General features: G+C 39.6%; 1 protein-coding gene across 1 annotated transcript in view; it reads left to right on the top strand.

The window, feature by feature from the left end:
- The window catches only part of LOC131992507 (CUB and sushi domain-containing protein 1-like), a 442029-nt gene that overhangs the window by 140301 nt on the left and 284125 nt on the right, over positions 1–17603 (top strand). The window contains exon 3 of the mRNA XM_059358115.1: positions 15935–16047. Coding sequence (XP_059214098.1) covers positions 15935–16047 — 113 coding nt within the window. The remainder of the gene's footprint in view (positions 1–15934; positions 16048–17603) is intronic.

The raw sequence follows: 17603 nt of genomic DNA on the forward strand, positions 1-17603 counted from the left end.
GTGTGTGTGTGTGTGTGTGTGTGTGTGTGTCAGGTTATGTATATATAAAGTTGCTGTATATGCACATGTGTACGATGAGGTGTGTGTGAAGGTGCCCTTCCCTCAGGCCATGGGTGTATGTGACTGTAGAAGCTTTTAATGTTCACACCTTGTCAGAAGTCTTTCAGTTACTACACACACACACACACACACACACACACACACACACACACACACACACACACAGAGGCATGTAGAGGACACATGTCATAGTCTTTTAAACAAAACCTGACAGAGAGGGGGGGTGAGACAGAGTGAGGGAGAGAGGGTGTAGAAGAGGAAATGGAGGAGGAAGAAGAAGGGGGGGGTCTCCTAATTCTCGCTTCCTCTCTCTAATCCTCTCCTTTTCTCCCCCTCTCTCTCTCACTGTCTCTCAGAAGCATAGAGAATCAGTTTTAATGGTTTGTCAAATAATGCTTTTCTCCCCCACAGTGGATTGGTGATGCGGTGTTTGTGTTAGCCGTGTGCGCGTCTATCTGTGTGTGTGTGTTTGTGTGTGTGTTTGTGTGTGTTTTAAAGGGAAGCTTGCCCTACTTTAGCCCAGTGGTTTTCTCTGTTGATATTGCCCATAGCGCCGGATTATACGCTTTTCAATGTGGTCAAACACACACACACACACACACACACACACACACACACAAACAAACACACAAGCATGACACACACACATTCAGAAAACAATGCAAACATACAAAAAAAACGCATGCACACACACACACACATCAGGGAGAACAAATGTCTGTACACAGGTAGTACAGCAGTACAGCCATACAGATAACGAAGAATGTCCACAAAGTGAATCATGGAGCATGTTACATACATGTTAATGTCCTCTCACTAGCATTTTAGTTGTCGCCTGGGGTAGTGCCTGTGCTGTTGCTGCAGTTACTGTGTGTGCACATGACGAGGTAACACAGCTTCTTGTCTCATTTTCTACACTGCACAGTATGAGTGTCTATGCATGTGTGTCATAGTATGTCTGGGTTAACAATTCCTTTTGTGATGCGTTTACACACTCAGTAAGCCACATTCTCAGTGTGTCTGTCTGTTTTGGCCCGCCTAGAGTCGTGTGTGTGTGCGTGCTTGTCACTTTATGTATTTGTGTATGTGCATGTGTATGTTTGTATGTTTGTCTATTAGGCTCTCAAGGCCAGTTATGACCAATGTCTGCAGGACACAGAGTGTGAAATCAGTGATGTAGTATGTGTGTAGAGTCAAGGCTGAAACACTTTAGCGTCTGTATGTGTGTGCCTGATGGATAAAGCAATATAGCAAATACAGCAGCTACACTATGTGGCATTTTTGTTTGTGTGTGTGTGTGTGTGTGTGTGTGTGTGTGTGTGCAGCAGTAATGGCTGTGCACCTTAGCACTTTGATTGATGTGCTGTACTGGACTACACAATGGAGGTAGAGAGTTAACGGTTTGAAAGAAAAGAGAGAATTCATACAACAAAGAGAAAAAGAGAGAGTTAAAAATGAAAGGGAAATGTCAGTTTGTTGATGCATGTATATATAACTGTCCTTTATTTGTCTGTATTTAGGTTCAAAATGCACAAAAGTGGAAGAACCTTGTCTTTCAGTTCAGTTAAACAAAATTGGTCCGCTTTAGGTTGCATATCATTTACAAGAGTCAGTCACTTTTAGATCTACAAACACCTGCAGAGACATTAAAATGCATTGCAAAACAGACAGAAAACACTGCACAGTTTATAATAGCTTTTTATAGAAAATGTTATTTCATTTTTATAATATCAATTATTGCTATTATAGGAACCTCATTAGTCTTTGCTGTAGTGACAGCTATTCTTCCTTGGGTCTATGGGTCAATGAGAAAGGATTTTGATGGTGAGATAGAATTACACAGTAAATTTAAGAAAAATGTTGAGATATTTGATCACTGGGTGATGAGCCAGGTTCAACCATAGTTGAAAAACCATGCATTGATTTAAAAAAAAAAGTTTTTTTCACTTCAGCGCATTGATTGATAAAAATAAATTGAGGGACTGCGGTTTTAAACGTAATGCTTTTGTTGGTCTGAATACGGTATTTATAGAATTAGATACTTGATATTTAATTTTTTGGTTTATAACAATTATTCATTTTGCAGTCCTTCAGCAGCTTTTCACTGCAACAGTATTAACTACAAAGTGGTTGTGTGATGCACTCGGCAGTTTTTGGCAATTTTTCCACCAACCACCATGTGAGATGCATCCCCATAATCCTGATAATTTCATCACAATCTTTCTACCTTCTTTTTTTTCTATTTTTTTTCCCCGTTTGTTTTGTTCTCCAAATGGATAAACACATTTGCCAAGAGCCCCTGTGTTTGGCACATATCCATAACTCACATTCACAACTTTCAGCTTTTTTTATTTTTATTTGTTCCAAGTGTCCCACATTACTGATGGAAAAGAGCCAATGTCAGGCTTCGGGCCAGTTTTTATTTTATTTTCTAACATTGCCATGTGCACCAGTGATTCGTGTGTATACACTCTGTAAATTTGAGAGAGACACAGTTTTGTGTGAGTGACAAAGACCCTCACAGATGTCATTTGGCCACCATTTTTTTGCTTTTACTACACACCATACACCAGAGAGCCGACAGGAAATGAGGATAGCGAGAGAGGACAGGACATGCAACAAAGGTCTCTGGCCACACTTAAACCAGGGACATTGTGATTACATGGTCAGCAACTTGAATCCCGAGGTCCCCAGGAAACACTTCTAAAGTATATTTTGAGCAGAAAATGAACTCTCACTATTTTTGGGCCTGATTTCTTGGTAATACAACATATTTATTTTATGTCCGTGCCATTTTGGTAATATTTTTTTTTATATTTGGCTGTTTTCCTTTGTCCTTATCGACCATCATATTAAATGGTTATGTGGAGGATGCATTCAAATATTTCACTGCTACAGTGAGTCTCTTGTCCTCTGTAATCAAGTTGTTTTTCACAATTGTAATTTTTAGTTATTTTCTCTGACCGTTACAGTAACTGATGTGTGCTGTAATGTGGAAGCAGACAGTGCTGACTGGCAGATATTATGTAATCGCGTTGTTTGTGAAGGTGCAACACTACGGAATATGAGGTTCAGGAGGTGGTAAGTGTATGACGTGCTTTATGCCTCTATAGACTTGAAAACAAAAACGAGGTTGCGTGTGTTTATGTGTGTGAGAGACAGAGAGTACTTTAGTCTGAAGGTCCCAGAGTCTTGGCTAACAGCCAGCAGTCTGGATACCCACAAACCCTTGCTGAGACTGCTGCTGCTAGGCAGAATGGCTTTTCTAAAGTGCAGTTAAACCTCTGTGGCCACATTTGAACTTTGATGCCTCCAGATCATGACTAGTTGAAATTCCACAGTTTTCAAAGGGATTTATTAAAGTGAGGTTATTTGAGGTACTTGTCCATAGTCAGAGTGTTATTTAAAGTAGATGGCGGTCAGCATCCCCCCAGTTTGGAGAAGCAGGTGGGTGGAGAGGCATAGAAGCTATACTAAGTACTGCTGAAGACGGGGGCAGCAATAAAACATATTTTGGCCGCCCAGCTAAAAAAAATAAATAAATATTTTTTCAAGTAAACACTATACTGTATATTTTCATGCAAACATTTACATGGGGGAAAGGGTTAAAAATATTACAAATAAAGGATGAATTTAAAATAATCTTGATTTGTTTTAGGTTGTAAATACAGTATATTGATTTTGCTGCTGCACTCGTCCTGTCTGCTTCTTCAAACTGGGGGCATGACGACCTCCATCTATTAAATACACTGATTATGGATAAATATGTCATACAACCCCACTTTAATCAATCCAAACTATCCCTTTAAGGGCTTTAGTAGGATTGCCATGGGCCAAGGCACCTACATGTTGCCTTGCAGGTGAAGGACAAAATCAGCCTTCAGTCAAGTGAAATGTCTTCTGTTGTGATGCCTGAACTGACAATTCCTCACTAGAAACCAGAGCTGCTCTGTTTATGGTCCACTGGCTAAATGTACTCCCTTATCTCGCCATCTAGGAGCAAATCAGTGCTTTGGGACCCCCTTTCATAACCTCATTGTTTCAACCTGAGATCCCCATTCAATAAAACATCATCTTGTGAGGGCCCACTTGAAGCAAGCAGTGACCCATGTTCGGGCCAGATTCACAGTGAGAAAAACACTGGTCTACGACCCAGTGAGATGTGGCTCGCTGCCAGCTGCCTACTCACAATATCCTGTCGCCCTGCTCCTGTTCCTTACCACAGCTCAGACAAATTGGTCCCTCTGGGATTTTGTAGAGCTTTTTTGTACCTATTGTGACCTAAAATTATGTTGACTTTTCTCAAAAAATTGCAAAGCAATTTACATTTTTTATGCAGGCTATTTTTGCAATAATTGTAATAATTGGTGCAAATTGCAAGTCAGGGGAGGGAAAAGATACTGAGATGGCATTTCTTTCATTCAACAGGGAGATAACTAACCAAAATGTGACTTTGTGTTACTGAGAAAGAGACATACATGACAATTTCCTGTGGTAATTAGCATACTGCAAATCAGAGAGAGCAACTGGAAATGCTTGAGTGTTCATCTGTTGAATTTTCTGAGAAGAAAAGTTCAAAGCAAAGAAAATTCTGCTTATTGGTTCCAGTCTTGATAAATATACCTTTAACTCAGTGTCTTCTGAATATGCCAAATAAAATGCTAATCTTTTAAAGCCTTTTCAAGACTGTGAAGTGTATAGTTTGATGTACAATATGCACATTTATTTCCGACCTTGGTGTATTATACTTCCATTTAAGCCTTAGTATTCAGAAGAACTGAATACTAAGGCTTAGATGGAAGTATAATACAGTATATCAGGTTCAATGAAACACAAAGTGCACTCATCATCTTATTTGTGTTGTGGTGAATAAACCTAACATCAAAATAAAGCTCTCTGTCATCAATCATCCGCCATTTCATTCTTCTTCAAAGTTTTCGGGCAGTTTACTTTGGAATTGGTGGTTTTTGTAGAAGAAGATGGAAGTAAACATACTGTGCATTTTTTATGCATTATTTTACTCTGCACATACTTTTAAAAAGAGTGCAGTTTCTCTGTTGATTTTGTGACTTCATGTAGACGAACTGATAAAAGACATGTCCTCACCGACCTTCGTCAGCACACAACAATGAACAGGCAGGTTAAAATGAAACTCCCCCTCCTGGAGACTGTAGTTTTTAGGTAATGAATATAATACTGTGTAGCGAGAAGCCATATTTGCTGCAAAATAATAAAAAAGGAGTGGATTTCAGTGGCAACTTCTAAGCCTGAAAAATGAAGCTGATCTGAAAGTGCCAAAATTGCAGTTCCTCAGATGGCCACTTGAGGCTGGCTCCAAAAGGGAGTCAATCCCCATAGATCTCTATGTTGAAATTCTCAACTTGACAGGAAAATTAAATATGTTTACAGCCTTGTACAAAAAATAGTTTAGGTCTCTCGCTGATTTTCCCATTCTGTACAGGGGTTGGATTTTTATATTAGTCAACCTCTGAATTTTTACTAAGGTTTAAAGTTATGCATTATTAAGGGCATGGCTTCTTTGAGTGACTGGTGGGTGCCATCACAGGTGGCGTGTTTTAGCAGCCAGGCTTCATTATGCCCATCTCCGCTCACACATGCGCCACCTCTTCACCCATTTGGATTATCTTGAAGTATGGAGGAGTCAGGCACTGATTGCTCAAAGCCCCCTGCATTGATCTCCACATACACTCTTCAGAAACATATGGATGATGTCATGGAAACTACACCAATGAGCAGAACACAGTAAATTTAGAAAATATGCCCAAAATAAGGAAGCACCTTATAGTGTTAACATACACTTTAATCAGACTTTTAGAAGGATCAGGCCTCATTAATCAGAAGTCCCCTAATCTATAGAAAAATACATATTGCATGTACTTCTGTTTCACACCTGTACACCAACACTAAGATACAGAAACACACAAGCCTCTGTAGACCATCCGGCTGTGCGGTAGACAGACAGCTTGACAGACAGTATGGGGGTGGGTGAGACTCCTGGTTTAAGTATAAGGGGATTGCGCGTCAGGGTGTTGCTTGAGGACACCAGAGCATCAGCGGGGTTCTTACCCTCTTATCGTGCAAATCAAATGCCACCCACTGTCAAAGTGCCCTTGAGCAAGGCATTCAACTCCTCACAGTGCAGCAGTAGATCTGTGTGATCCCATGTTTACCTCTCACTTCCTGAGTGATTTGTGTGTGTGCATTTGTATGTGTGAGTCAGTTTAGGTATTTCAGTACGTAAAATATACACTCCCAGAGGCAAAAGAACTGTAATTCCTTTTCAGAATAAGATATTTTTGTCTGTCTGTCTCCCCGTTTCTCTGCAAGAAATGTGCTCAAACCTGTGTAAGTAAATCTTTCCTAAAATCTCTTCTCTTCTCTTCTCTTCTCTTCTCTTCTCTTCTCTTCTCTTCTCTTCTCTTCTCTTCTCTTCTCTTCTCTTCTCTTCTCTTCTCTTTCAAAAACAAATGAAAGAAACATCATTAAACATTGCCGTTTATAGCCAGTTTTTTAAAAAGTCGTTTGAAAAATAGTAAGCTTAAGGCTACAGCAGCTAGCCTTGGGTAGACTGTCAAATAGTTCCATAGCCAGGGGTCTACAATTAAGCCAGATAACTAATTATCCATGAATTCAACTTAATATCTTCTTTAAGTGCTACACATAATGAGGGTTTGAAAAATAGCACATTTATCACATTATTTTGCGTTCATTTTCAAGCGCTTGGGTTTAATGCTCAAATCTCCAAAACGGCACATTTCCTTGTGTTTAGTTTGGGCGATCCAGGGGGGTTTAAAGTTGGAGTCACACAGATTTGAAATGACTACAGTAGTATGTATTAAGTGTTAATACAGAGAGAAACAGAAAAAGGAAAACTGCCCATCTTGCCTAAGGCCATTCTCTTTTTTTCCACTTCACCAGCACACAGAGTGAAAAGAGGCTCTGGGTGTGTTGTGTATCCCTATCTGGCTTCACAAATTTCCAAACATTCACAGCCCTGTTTCCAGAGATTTATACCACCACTGTTTACATATTTATACCACATTATTCTCCCCAACATACTGTCTGCAGTTTGTACAGGAAACACTGCCAGCTAATCAATTTAAAATGTCCTACTTTAGTTAAAAACAGTCCCTGTCTTCATCTTGTTTTCTGCCATTTTTCCTGTGCTGTTTTTATATGTTAAAAATCTTAACTTCAAAAATGATGTTGGTTATTGTTCCCAGTATGTTCACTTCCTTCCAAGATGTCTTCCATCATCTGCTCACTGCCTTTTCTTTCTCCCTCTCAGTGTCTGTCTTCTCCGCAACAAGCGCTTCTTGTCTATCCATTTACTCCGAGCTGTGTTGTGTCACTGATAGACTAGTGTTTCACCAGACAGACTGAAAAAATGGATTACACTCCCAGAATGACAGGTTGAAACAAATAGTTTCAGCCACGGGCATACATCTACTGTATGAGTGTGAGGTGTATCTACTGTTGGCAAGAAGAAGCCAAATGCTCTGCAAGATGGAAAAGAGTAATATTTGTTTTATGAGTTTACGTTGGTCTTGTCTGTGGTTTGTGTGAGACGGATTGTTTTTCTAGATGTCAGAGTCAGGAGATATATGGGGAACCAACAATATAAATTGCTGCTATCTCTCAAAAAAAGTAAGCTTTTCTCAGTAGTAGAAAGCTGTTCTTATTTTCCAGTAGATGGTCATGTTTTGCATGTGCTGATTGGACTTTGTATGGTTTTCATAGTTCCAGTGGTCATGGATTTTACTGGGTCCATTTAAAGTTTTAACTCACGTTTCAGCAGTTAGAGTAACCGCAGTTAATGATTATTAAAGGGACAGTTCACAGCAAAATCAAAAATACATATTTTTCTTCTTACCTGTAGTGCTATTTATCAATATAGATTAGTTAAGTGTTAGTTGCCGAGTGTTGGAGATATGGTCCATATAGATTTCTTCTCCTGAATATAATGGAACCAGATGGCACTTCACTACCATTTTAAAGCTCAACAACAATGTCTCTCTCATGAAATTATGAGCTTCTTACTAGATAATCCACAGGCCGTGTTGTAAGCAGTTTCATGTAGGAATTTTGCTAGAAAGAAAATAGTTCCTACATTAAATTGCACACAACAATGTCCATGGATTATCTTGAAGAATAGATATGTGGAAAGAGACATTGCTGTTGAGTTTTTCAAACTCAAGCGCTCTCAGCACCACGAGGGAAGTGCATCATAGTAGTTGATCATATTCGAGGGAAGGCAGACATCTCCACAGCAGATATCTCCAACATTGGACAACTCGCATCAAAACATTGGACTGATAAATAGGTAAGAAGAAAAATCAGTATTTTTGATTTTGTGGTGAACTGTCACTTTAAGGTACTCTAATGGAATAACTAGAAAACCCAGGATATTTGACCAGACGTTTGCATCAATTTCTGGGGAAATACTGAAATGCAAAGACATTTTTCAAATAAATCTGTCAGAGTATGACTCATAACTCTCCATCAGTGGTGCATTTAAAGTGGTTTTCAATCTTATTTTTCAGCCACAACGTTAGACTGTTTATCCCTTTAGAAAAACAAACCAGAATAGAATCTCATTTTGAGGTTTAGGGAGCCCCCTGCCTTAATCATAGTGAGTCATCTGGAAGTTATACTTTGACATGAACAGTGGGAATCTGGTCTTTTTTCCCCATTTCATTTAGCTCTCATATTCTACACCTATGAGCTTCCCATCACAGCCGTCTATTGTTCCAGCTTCACCAGAGCAGCTGGAGGTCAAATGCCTGGGTCAAGCACATTATTATGGTCACTGAATAAGATTCTTCTTTACTTCCCCTGTCAGGTTTTCCACTGCTGGCTGGTAGATTTTAACCAACAGCTGCCTGTTCACAAGCTTTGCGTATACCTGCGAGGTGTTAAAATCTCCAGGCTGCAAACATCACTCCTTATTTCTTCTTGTTAAGGTGTGATTGATACAGGTTGTCACGGCCATCGCTAGAAAACAGTGCATGAGACCCGAGGAAAAAGTGTTTTGAAATATATTCAGTCAGTACTAGTCAATATCAACATAAATCCTTAAAGAGAAGAGAAGAGGGATCAACATTTAAACATCAATAGTTCAATACCACTTTAATTTAGAGACAGTAGTGTGTCTGCCATAAACAAATGAGCGCACTAACATGAAGACCAGCAGCCTCTGCAGCCCTCTTAATGCTGCATCTTTATGCCTCTGTGCCAGTGACAGCTGTGGCCCGAGGCATTATGTTCTAGGGTTTGTCTGTCCGTCCCATTCTAGCGAACGCGTTATATCAGAAACTCTTTGAAGGAGTGACTTCAAATTTGTCAAAAACATCCATTTGGACTCAAGCATGAGCTGATTAGATTTTGTTCGTCAAACACAAAACATATCCTCCTCCACCAGCTCACGAATGCAGCAAATATTCCCTATATTGCAATGTTACTGATTTGGATCAGATGCAACTCAGAGGGTTCTTCCTCATCCATGCCACACCCTTCCACCCTGACAGACAGACAAACAAACAAACAAACAAACAGAACTATGCAAAATCACCTACTTAGTAGAGGTAATTATAACAAAAGTGCACACCAGTGTCGGAAAGTGGCAATTTTTTATATCCAAAAAGTCTACTTCATTGTGACATCATAATGTTCTGCAAAAACACTTTTATGGCCAATTGTTAACACCATAACACTTATGATTACATTTCACATTTGATTCTGTGCTGCAGGGTTGAAGATTTGTGTGAGGCATCCAAGTTTTAGAATGTGTAGCTTCTTTGCAGTAACATCCATATTTGAACCATTGTCTATCGTCATGGCTACATATGTGTCTTGACGGACATGGATTTTACCTGTATCTGTGAAGCGGTATTTCAAATTCACGTATGTTAGCAGGTTTGATTTCACAGGCCGCCTGGAATGTTTAATGGCATATGTTATTTCACTGTGCAGTATGGAGAGTAAGAAAAAAAGATTTTGCTTACTCAATAATGCATTTATGCTTTTTTTAAAATTGGTTCTTCTTTCTTTTTCCATGCTCTCTATTCAACTGAAATGAAGTGAAGCCTGTGAGCTCATTCAGATAGCTGACTCAAGTCCTCCTCTTCTCTCACATGCCATACTCCTCTCACTGCAACATATATCCATTGCACCCTTTTAATCATGCTGTGTACTTAAGCCGTCAGTGCTCTGCTCACTCTCTTGCTTCTTGCCTGCTGCCACATCACTCACCTGAAAGCTAATGTATGCTGTCACTGGCTGCTTCTGATGTTCTTATAGCATTTCAAAAGCCCCACCTCCACCCAAGCATCCACCTGTAAGCTCTGAGTCTACCCCTATAGGGGAAATTAGTATCCTCATCCCTCCTTCTCTTGTCAGTGTTCCCTTTAGGGGACCGACAAGGTCAGAGTGTAGACACCAAACATCTATGCTGTACATATTCTACACTCGCATATCATCTATTCCACATGAGTTGACTCACTGAAATACAGTGAGCTGCAGAAAACTGTCTGAACCAACTTTAAAAGCTGAGTTATTGAAATTTTCTGCTTGGCGGGCCACTTGTAAGCCAAATTTTCCGGACGACTGCAAGGACATGCTAAAGGTCATCAAGCTTTGATCTAGATGTATACATTTGCAGATTGGATTGCTTTAATTAAGTTCTGCTGAAATTAATAAAGGAGAAGTGTAGAAAAGCAAATTTTCAACTTACATTCACAATTATTTTGACTTCTCAGCCTGTGACTTCTTCACTGATGGTAGGCAAGTGGCAGTGTACACCCTGGACAGGTCCCCAGACTATCACAGGCATCATTCACACTCTCATTCACTCCTACGGGCAATTTAAAGTTACCAATTAAACCTAAGCTGCATGTCCTTGGACTGTGCAAGAAAGCCGAAAGATCCTAAGAGAACCCATGCTGAGCATGCAAACTCCACACAGAAGAGCCACAAAGCTGGATTTGAACATGCAACCCTCTTGCTGTGAGCCAAAAGTGATAAACACTACATCACATGAAGCCCAAAACAACCCATTTTTCACAAAAATACTAACAGCTCTTTTTTACCCCCCTAAGGCGATAATTGAAGTAGCTAAGGAGTGAGGTATCTCACTCTTCTCCTCTCTGAGAGTTGCACATGGGCAGTACCGATCGGACACTAACGTCTGCAGATAAAGACAAAATTCATGAGCGGAAGCGCTCATGGCCATTTAAATTATCCTGGGAAAAGAAATTGATTTGACTGGCATTAGAGGATGTGGGCGACAATATGTACCCAATTAGCATAACAATTTTTTATTTGTTGTTGTTTGATAACCACTATTAAATAACACTATTTGTATAGGAGCAAGTGGGTTTGTGACCCACTTGAATGACTGCAAGTAATGATTACAGGGTCATTGTAGGGTCTTATTCATCATATATCATTTTCAAGGACTGCTCCAGTTGCATTATTTTAAGTTATCCACTCATTTGCATTGACATGAAGGTTTTTTTTTTTTATCCGTCTAATCTGTAGAACAGTGGTCATGTGATATCAATGATAATAACATTGATGCTATTTTCCAATTCCACGTAATGCCTTTTTATTATACTGCCATCCAATCTAAACAGTGATTCTGGCGTTCTAAGAGCCTGTCAACATCAGACATGCTCACACTCTGATGGACTGGCAGGCAAAGCGCGAGATAGACTGTTAAACAGGCAGATACAGATGGGCAGTCGGACAGATGGACGAAGCAACAGAAAAGCACACATGCAAGCTGGCTGGGTGGTCAGTTGACTGTAAAGACTGGCCGGCTGGAATCAGTGAGTGGCTGTCTGATTACATAAGTTGGTTGACTGGTTGGACAGTTGACCAACTGGATAAACTGTCACACAGTGTCAACTCGGCTCACTTATTTTTGTATAAATGTCAAACAGCCGTAGGATCATTGTGCCCTCCTGATTGGGAGGGAGAGTGAGATGGAAAGAGAGCTGAGAGAGAGAGGGAGGAGCGACACATGGAGAGAGAGAATGACACAAAGAGAGAGAAACAGAGCTAGGCAGGGATATAGAATCATGTCAGTCCATCAGTGCAGTGACAGCTAGACGATTACTGTTCATTACCTGACTGACTGACTCATCTGGTGTGTGCAGGGACATGTGAATGAATTCTCGTCCGTCTCCTGGTCAATCCTCTATTTGAAACATAAATCACAGCACCGTTTTATTCCCAGAGACGGACAGAAATGGAATTATAATGTTTGTGTTTGGATTAACAAGAGCATTATCACATTTTATACTGCATATGGTGATTTGCACCTTTAACGTGTATATAAGGAATATTGCAATGAGGCACATTTTTTTCAATCAATGCATAATTTATTGACAAACTTGTTTGAGCTAAATACTCATCTAGGTCAATACCAAAGCTTGTTTAAAGGCCTTCACAAACAGTTTTACCTCTGCAGTTTTTAGTAGCAGCCAGTTAGGAATTTAACCCTGTAAAAATAGCTGGATTATGTGTTTGACTGCCAAGAGGCTCCTTTAAGAGAGCACTACACCACCAGCTGAAGTTTAACATCTTAATTTTGTTGTAAGACGGTAATACATTAACAGGAAGTCATAAACTGTGCATACTGATACTAGTTTCTGTAATACACACGAAGATTGGTACATAAACTGTTTCTTATCTAGGAGAAAGTTGTTAGTCTTAGAAAGTAACCTTTGCCCAGAGAAAAAGTGCTGTTGAAAGTTCATTATGCCCTTTAAATTAAAAAATAATGTAGCAAAGCATATATTAATTAGCTATACTCTTTTCACTTGTTCACATCTTATTTGTTAAATGGTGAAATATTCATGTGAGAGTGCAACTCTGTCCCCTCTGGGCCACCAAGGTGATTTATTATAGCCTCTGACCAGGCAATTCTGTCTGGTTGAGAAAAATAAAAGGTGCACCGGAAATGCAGCACAACCCTTAAGAAAGAAATGCCAATCACGTGCACATGCATCGTTTGTATTACCACAGTATGCCAAAAGTATATTAATATGTGTACAGCTAAAAAAAAAAAAAAAAAAAAATACAAAGGTGTTCTTTACTATGAATATATAATGCAACTGCACAAGTGCAAACTGTTTGTAAGCAATACAAGTTGACAAATCATCAACTAAAATATAGAATGATGAACCATAATATTGACAGGTTTCACTGGATGTTTCTGAAGTTTACTCACAGAAATTACAAATCTATTAGCATGTCCTACCCTCTACTGGTACATCCAGCGTACAACATTTATGTAGCCTAGCCACAGGGACCTGAATGCGCTGTCTCAAAAAATGTCTGAAAACCAAAATAACCCAGAAACTCGATTACTGGCTCAGTAATTGAACGTCAAACAAATTGAACAAATACATTTGTATTTAGTAAATTAAACATCAATTTTTTTTCTTTCTTTTTTTTTAATACCTATTCAATGCAAAATCTTCTCTTTTTTCCTTCTGTCTCATCTCAGCACTCACCTCTCTGCTCTGTCCTTCCATTTCCCCCTGTCTCCTCTCCTCCCTCCATCTCCCTCTCTGTTTGTCACTTTCCGTGTGCTCCCTTCATCCGCTCTTGTCTGTCCTTTGTGTCCTTGCTTTGAGGCCAGACAATTAAAATTATTCATTTTTCACCACATTCTGTTTTCACTGTCGTCTTTGGTTAAATGGCTCACTCTTTTACCGACCTATTGTCCATGCACCTCTCTTGCTCTTTTCCAAACCCTTTTGCCTCTTTTCCACTTCCTCACTTTCATCCTGTCCTCTTTTGTTTCACCCCAGCCGACCTTCCAAATGATGAAAAACGAATTGTAGAAAACGAGTGCCAATAATACAGAAACCACTGTCATTGTCGTCACATCCTCGGTTACATTAGCACTTGAATGCAGTTTTGATGTGTGTTTTCTCTTCTCTTATTTTTCCCCCACTCCCTTTTGTTTTGTCTCTCCTCTCTTTTCATTATTGCTCGTTTGTGCGTAGAGAACCAAGGACAATTGATTGCGTCCAAACATGTCCAATCATTGTTCTCCTGATATGGATATATCAAGAGCTACTTAACTTTGCACTTGAATTTGCTGGCTTTCATGGACACTTAAAAGTAAAATTGTGTTACTTGATGCTTGGTAATTTGCTGCTCTACTTGAACTGTGGCCGGATTAAATGTAAATATGAAAATATTGCACAGCATAAATAAAAGCAATTAGAAAAAAATGCTGTATAATAATACATTATGTTATCTATCCATTTCTATTTTGCAACTACGTGTCTGTGCCTGGATAATCAAGGAGTCCCTCTCTTCCACCATGTTCTGTAGCTTTCCTGAGGGATACAGCAGGTATTCCCAGGCCAGGTAGAGTATACTCCCTACAGTGGCTCCTTGGTCAGCCCTGAGGTCTACTCCCAGTTGGGCATGTCCAGAATTATTCTACAGGGAGCTATCCACGGGTAGTCTGACCAGATTATTAAATCACATCAACTACAATACAAAGAAGCAGTAGTTCTCTGCACCGTCTCTGGCACCTTGTGCATTCTTACTCCTTTGGGTCCACTGGATTGAGGATTTGGACACACTATGGGTATAATAACTTAAACTTCAAGATCAAAAGATACTTGACGTCCTTCATTTGGGGCACCAACTTGTTCCAAAACCAGAGGGTGAAATCTACCATATCAAGCAGAGCACCATGACCTCAGACTTTGTGGTGCTAATCCTCATGCATTACTAACCATTTAACCTCAGCTGCAAACCAGTCAAGTGTGCACTGGAGGTCATGGTTTGATGAAGCCAACAGAGCCACACAATTATCATTTTCACTATTTCTTTTTTTGGCTGCACCTTCAAAATGCTGTGCATCAGAATCACAAAAACACATCAAGTGACATGCACAGAAAGCACACAGTACAACATTGTCGTTATCCATTTTAAAACCAAACTATGAAAAGTTTTTACTCAGTTTTCCACAAGGAACTATTTTCATTTAATATAATATTTTCTGCTGATTATATTTGTCACTTTGTTAATGTATGGCACACATGGTGCCTTTTAGTGGCATCTGTGCCTAAAGATATGTTCAGACAGTCTGTGAAGCAAACTTCCTTTCATCTGCATTATTTTAGCTTTATTATCTAGGCAATTCAATATGCTATTCATCTCTTTTAACTTCACCTCTCCCAGTTTTGTATTATTTCTTCTTTTCCCATCCTCGCTGTTCTCCTCCCCAAATCGTTTAACCATCACCTCTCAATTAAGAATCAAAGGGCTGTTTCAACTCAGCCCCCCTTGCAATCGAGAGCTCACCTTGCTGTATTAGAGTCAAACAACGCCTCACTCTTCCTATCATATTAGTTTGACTGTTCTAGTGTAAATTTTTGAGTTACATTATGTTTTTATTTTGTGTTTTGGCTCTGTATTTCAGAGTGTCTGCGCTCACTGCATGGTTGGTTATCATGAATAGTGGATCTTATGCCCTGTAGCTCAGTGGTGCATCAAATTCATATAATTTATTTTTAGAGAGTGGGAAAATCACTCCCTTCACTCTTTTTTTTCTTCAATGAAGAAGACAGCAGGAAACCCAGGAGTCGAGTCAGGAAAACACAAAAGACAAGGTCTTGGAGGAACCTGACCTAAAGCCAGCAGGGATCTCTATGGCTTTGGGGCTGTGGGTTTTAACCGCAAGATCAGTACTGAACACAATCATATTTTACTGCCACATACTTGTGTATTTTGCCACATGATGTTGCCTTATTGTCTGCTTTCAGAGGTCAGCAGTGAACTGTCTTGCTGTGTTTCAGAGACATTTATTTCTGTTTTTCAGGTTGTCAGGATTCATGCTGCCCTCCCCTATAGTCAGCAGTGGATCTATATTGGCCTTGTGGTTCACCACAGACTTCGCCGTCAGTGCACAGGGCTTCAAAGCTGTATACGAAGGTAAGTCTGTGTGTGAGTGTGTAGGAATGTTTGAGTGCTAGTCGTGATGCACATTGATGATCGTGATCGACATTTTCTGAGGCAATACTGATGAAAAACGTTGAGTATGTCTGTATATAACAGTGGGCTTTAACTCTCTTAATCTCTTAAATCAGTTTTATGGCCCGATAACAGTGTTATACTGCACAAAAAAATGTTTGAGTTCACCTTACTTCTAGCCATGATCGTGCTGTTTACATAGAGGTGCAGGACTTCTACACAGTCGTGCATAAACTTGGAATTAAATGATTGTGACAATGTGATTTATTATTGTCAGATAAAGTGTATATCTTCTCAAAACTTTATTAATCAATCTCTTCCAAACATGTCAAAATGAAAATGAAACCTCAATTAACGGAGGATAGTGCCTGAAAAAAAAATTATTCCAACTTTATGGGCGACTGTGTATTTTGCTATAAAAATGAGGCCACAGTATGTAAAATGTGACTTGAGCAAAAAAAAACTCCTGTTTAGAATGTATATATTGTTTATGAACAAGTATCCAGATGACAGGATGGTTGCAGTTGAGATTGCCTTTGATGACAATGGTGGAGCTGATGGTAGCATTCCACACTTTGGTTGCAGTTGCTGTTGATTAGTGGGTATATAATTCACATTATCATATCTTATCAACTTCTGAATCACCATTGTTTGTCTTAGTATGAATCAGATGGTGTTTGTTTGGGATCAGAAATTCGTTTTTATTTTTCCCTGTCTGCCACTTCACAGCACAGAAAAATCAAGGGGCGAACTCTTCTTTTGATCAAAATGAGTTGAATATGGCGTGAAATACATGCAGACATTTTCTGGACTCTGGGTGACACTGTATGGCTGAGCCCTACCTTTGATTTATGAGAATAACTGTTCATGGTGATAGATGTGTGGGCAACTCTTGGCTCGCAGCCCAGAGCTGTTGTCTTGGTCATCCCTCCATCAGATGGGGCTGCTGTAATGTATACATTATACATGTATGCATATTTTGTCTTTGTGTATTCATGTGTCCTGTGTTTTTTTGTCGACAGGTCCGTGTTCACATCTGTGCTTGTTGTTTTGACTTCCTGGCTGCATGTTGTTTTGCTGTGCGTCTTACGTGTATTGACGTGGTATACAAGAGCTCCACGTCTGTGACAGAAATGCTCAGTCTGACCTTTTGAAGATGCACGCGCACACACACACACACACACACACACACACACACAGTGTTCCATTACGCTTGCATAACAGTTCATCTATGAATCATGAACTCTAAATATCAAAGACAAACTCAAGAGACCAGATATACACACTTACTCCCCTGTGTGTGTGTGTGTATGTGTGTATGTGTGTATGTGTGTGTGTGTGTGTGTGTGTGTGTGTGTGTTTCATTTTCATCTTACTCTGTCTTTGTATATAGTGTATTGCTGTGTGCGTGGATGTGTGTCATTTGTGTGTTTGTGCATGTTGAAAACAAACCTGACAGCCATTAAATCTTCTTCCAGGAAGTACTTTGTCTTTTCTTTTTTTTTCATTGTTCCGTT

This window comes from Centropristis striata, chromosome 2, assembly GCF_030273125.1.
Source record: "Centropristis striata isolate RG_2023a ecotype Rhode Island chromosome 2, C.striata_1.0, whole genome shotgun sequence".
In the NCBI taxonomy this organism is placed as follows: domain Eukaryota; kingdom Metazoa; phylum Chordata; class Actinopteri; order Perciformes; family Serranidae; genus Centropristis; species Centropristis striata.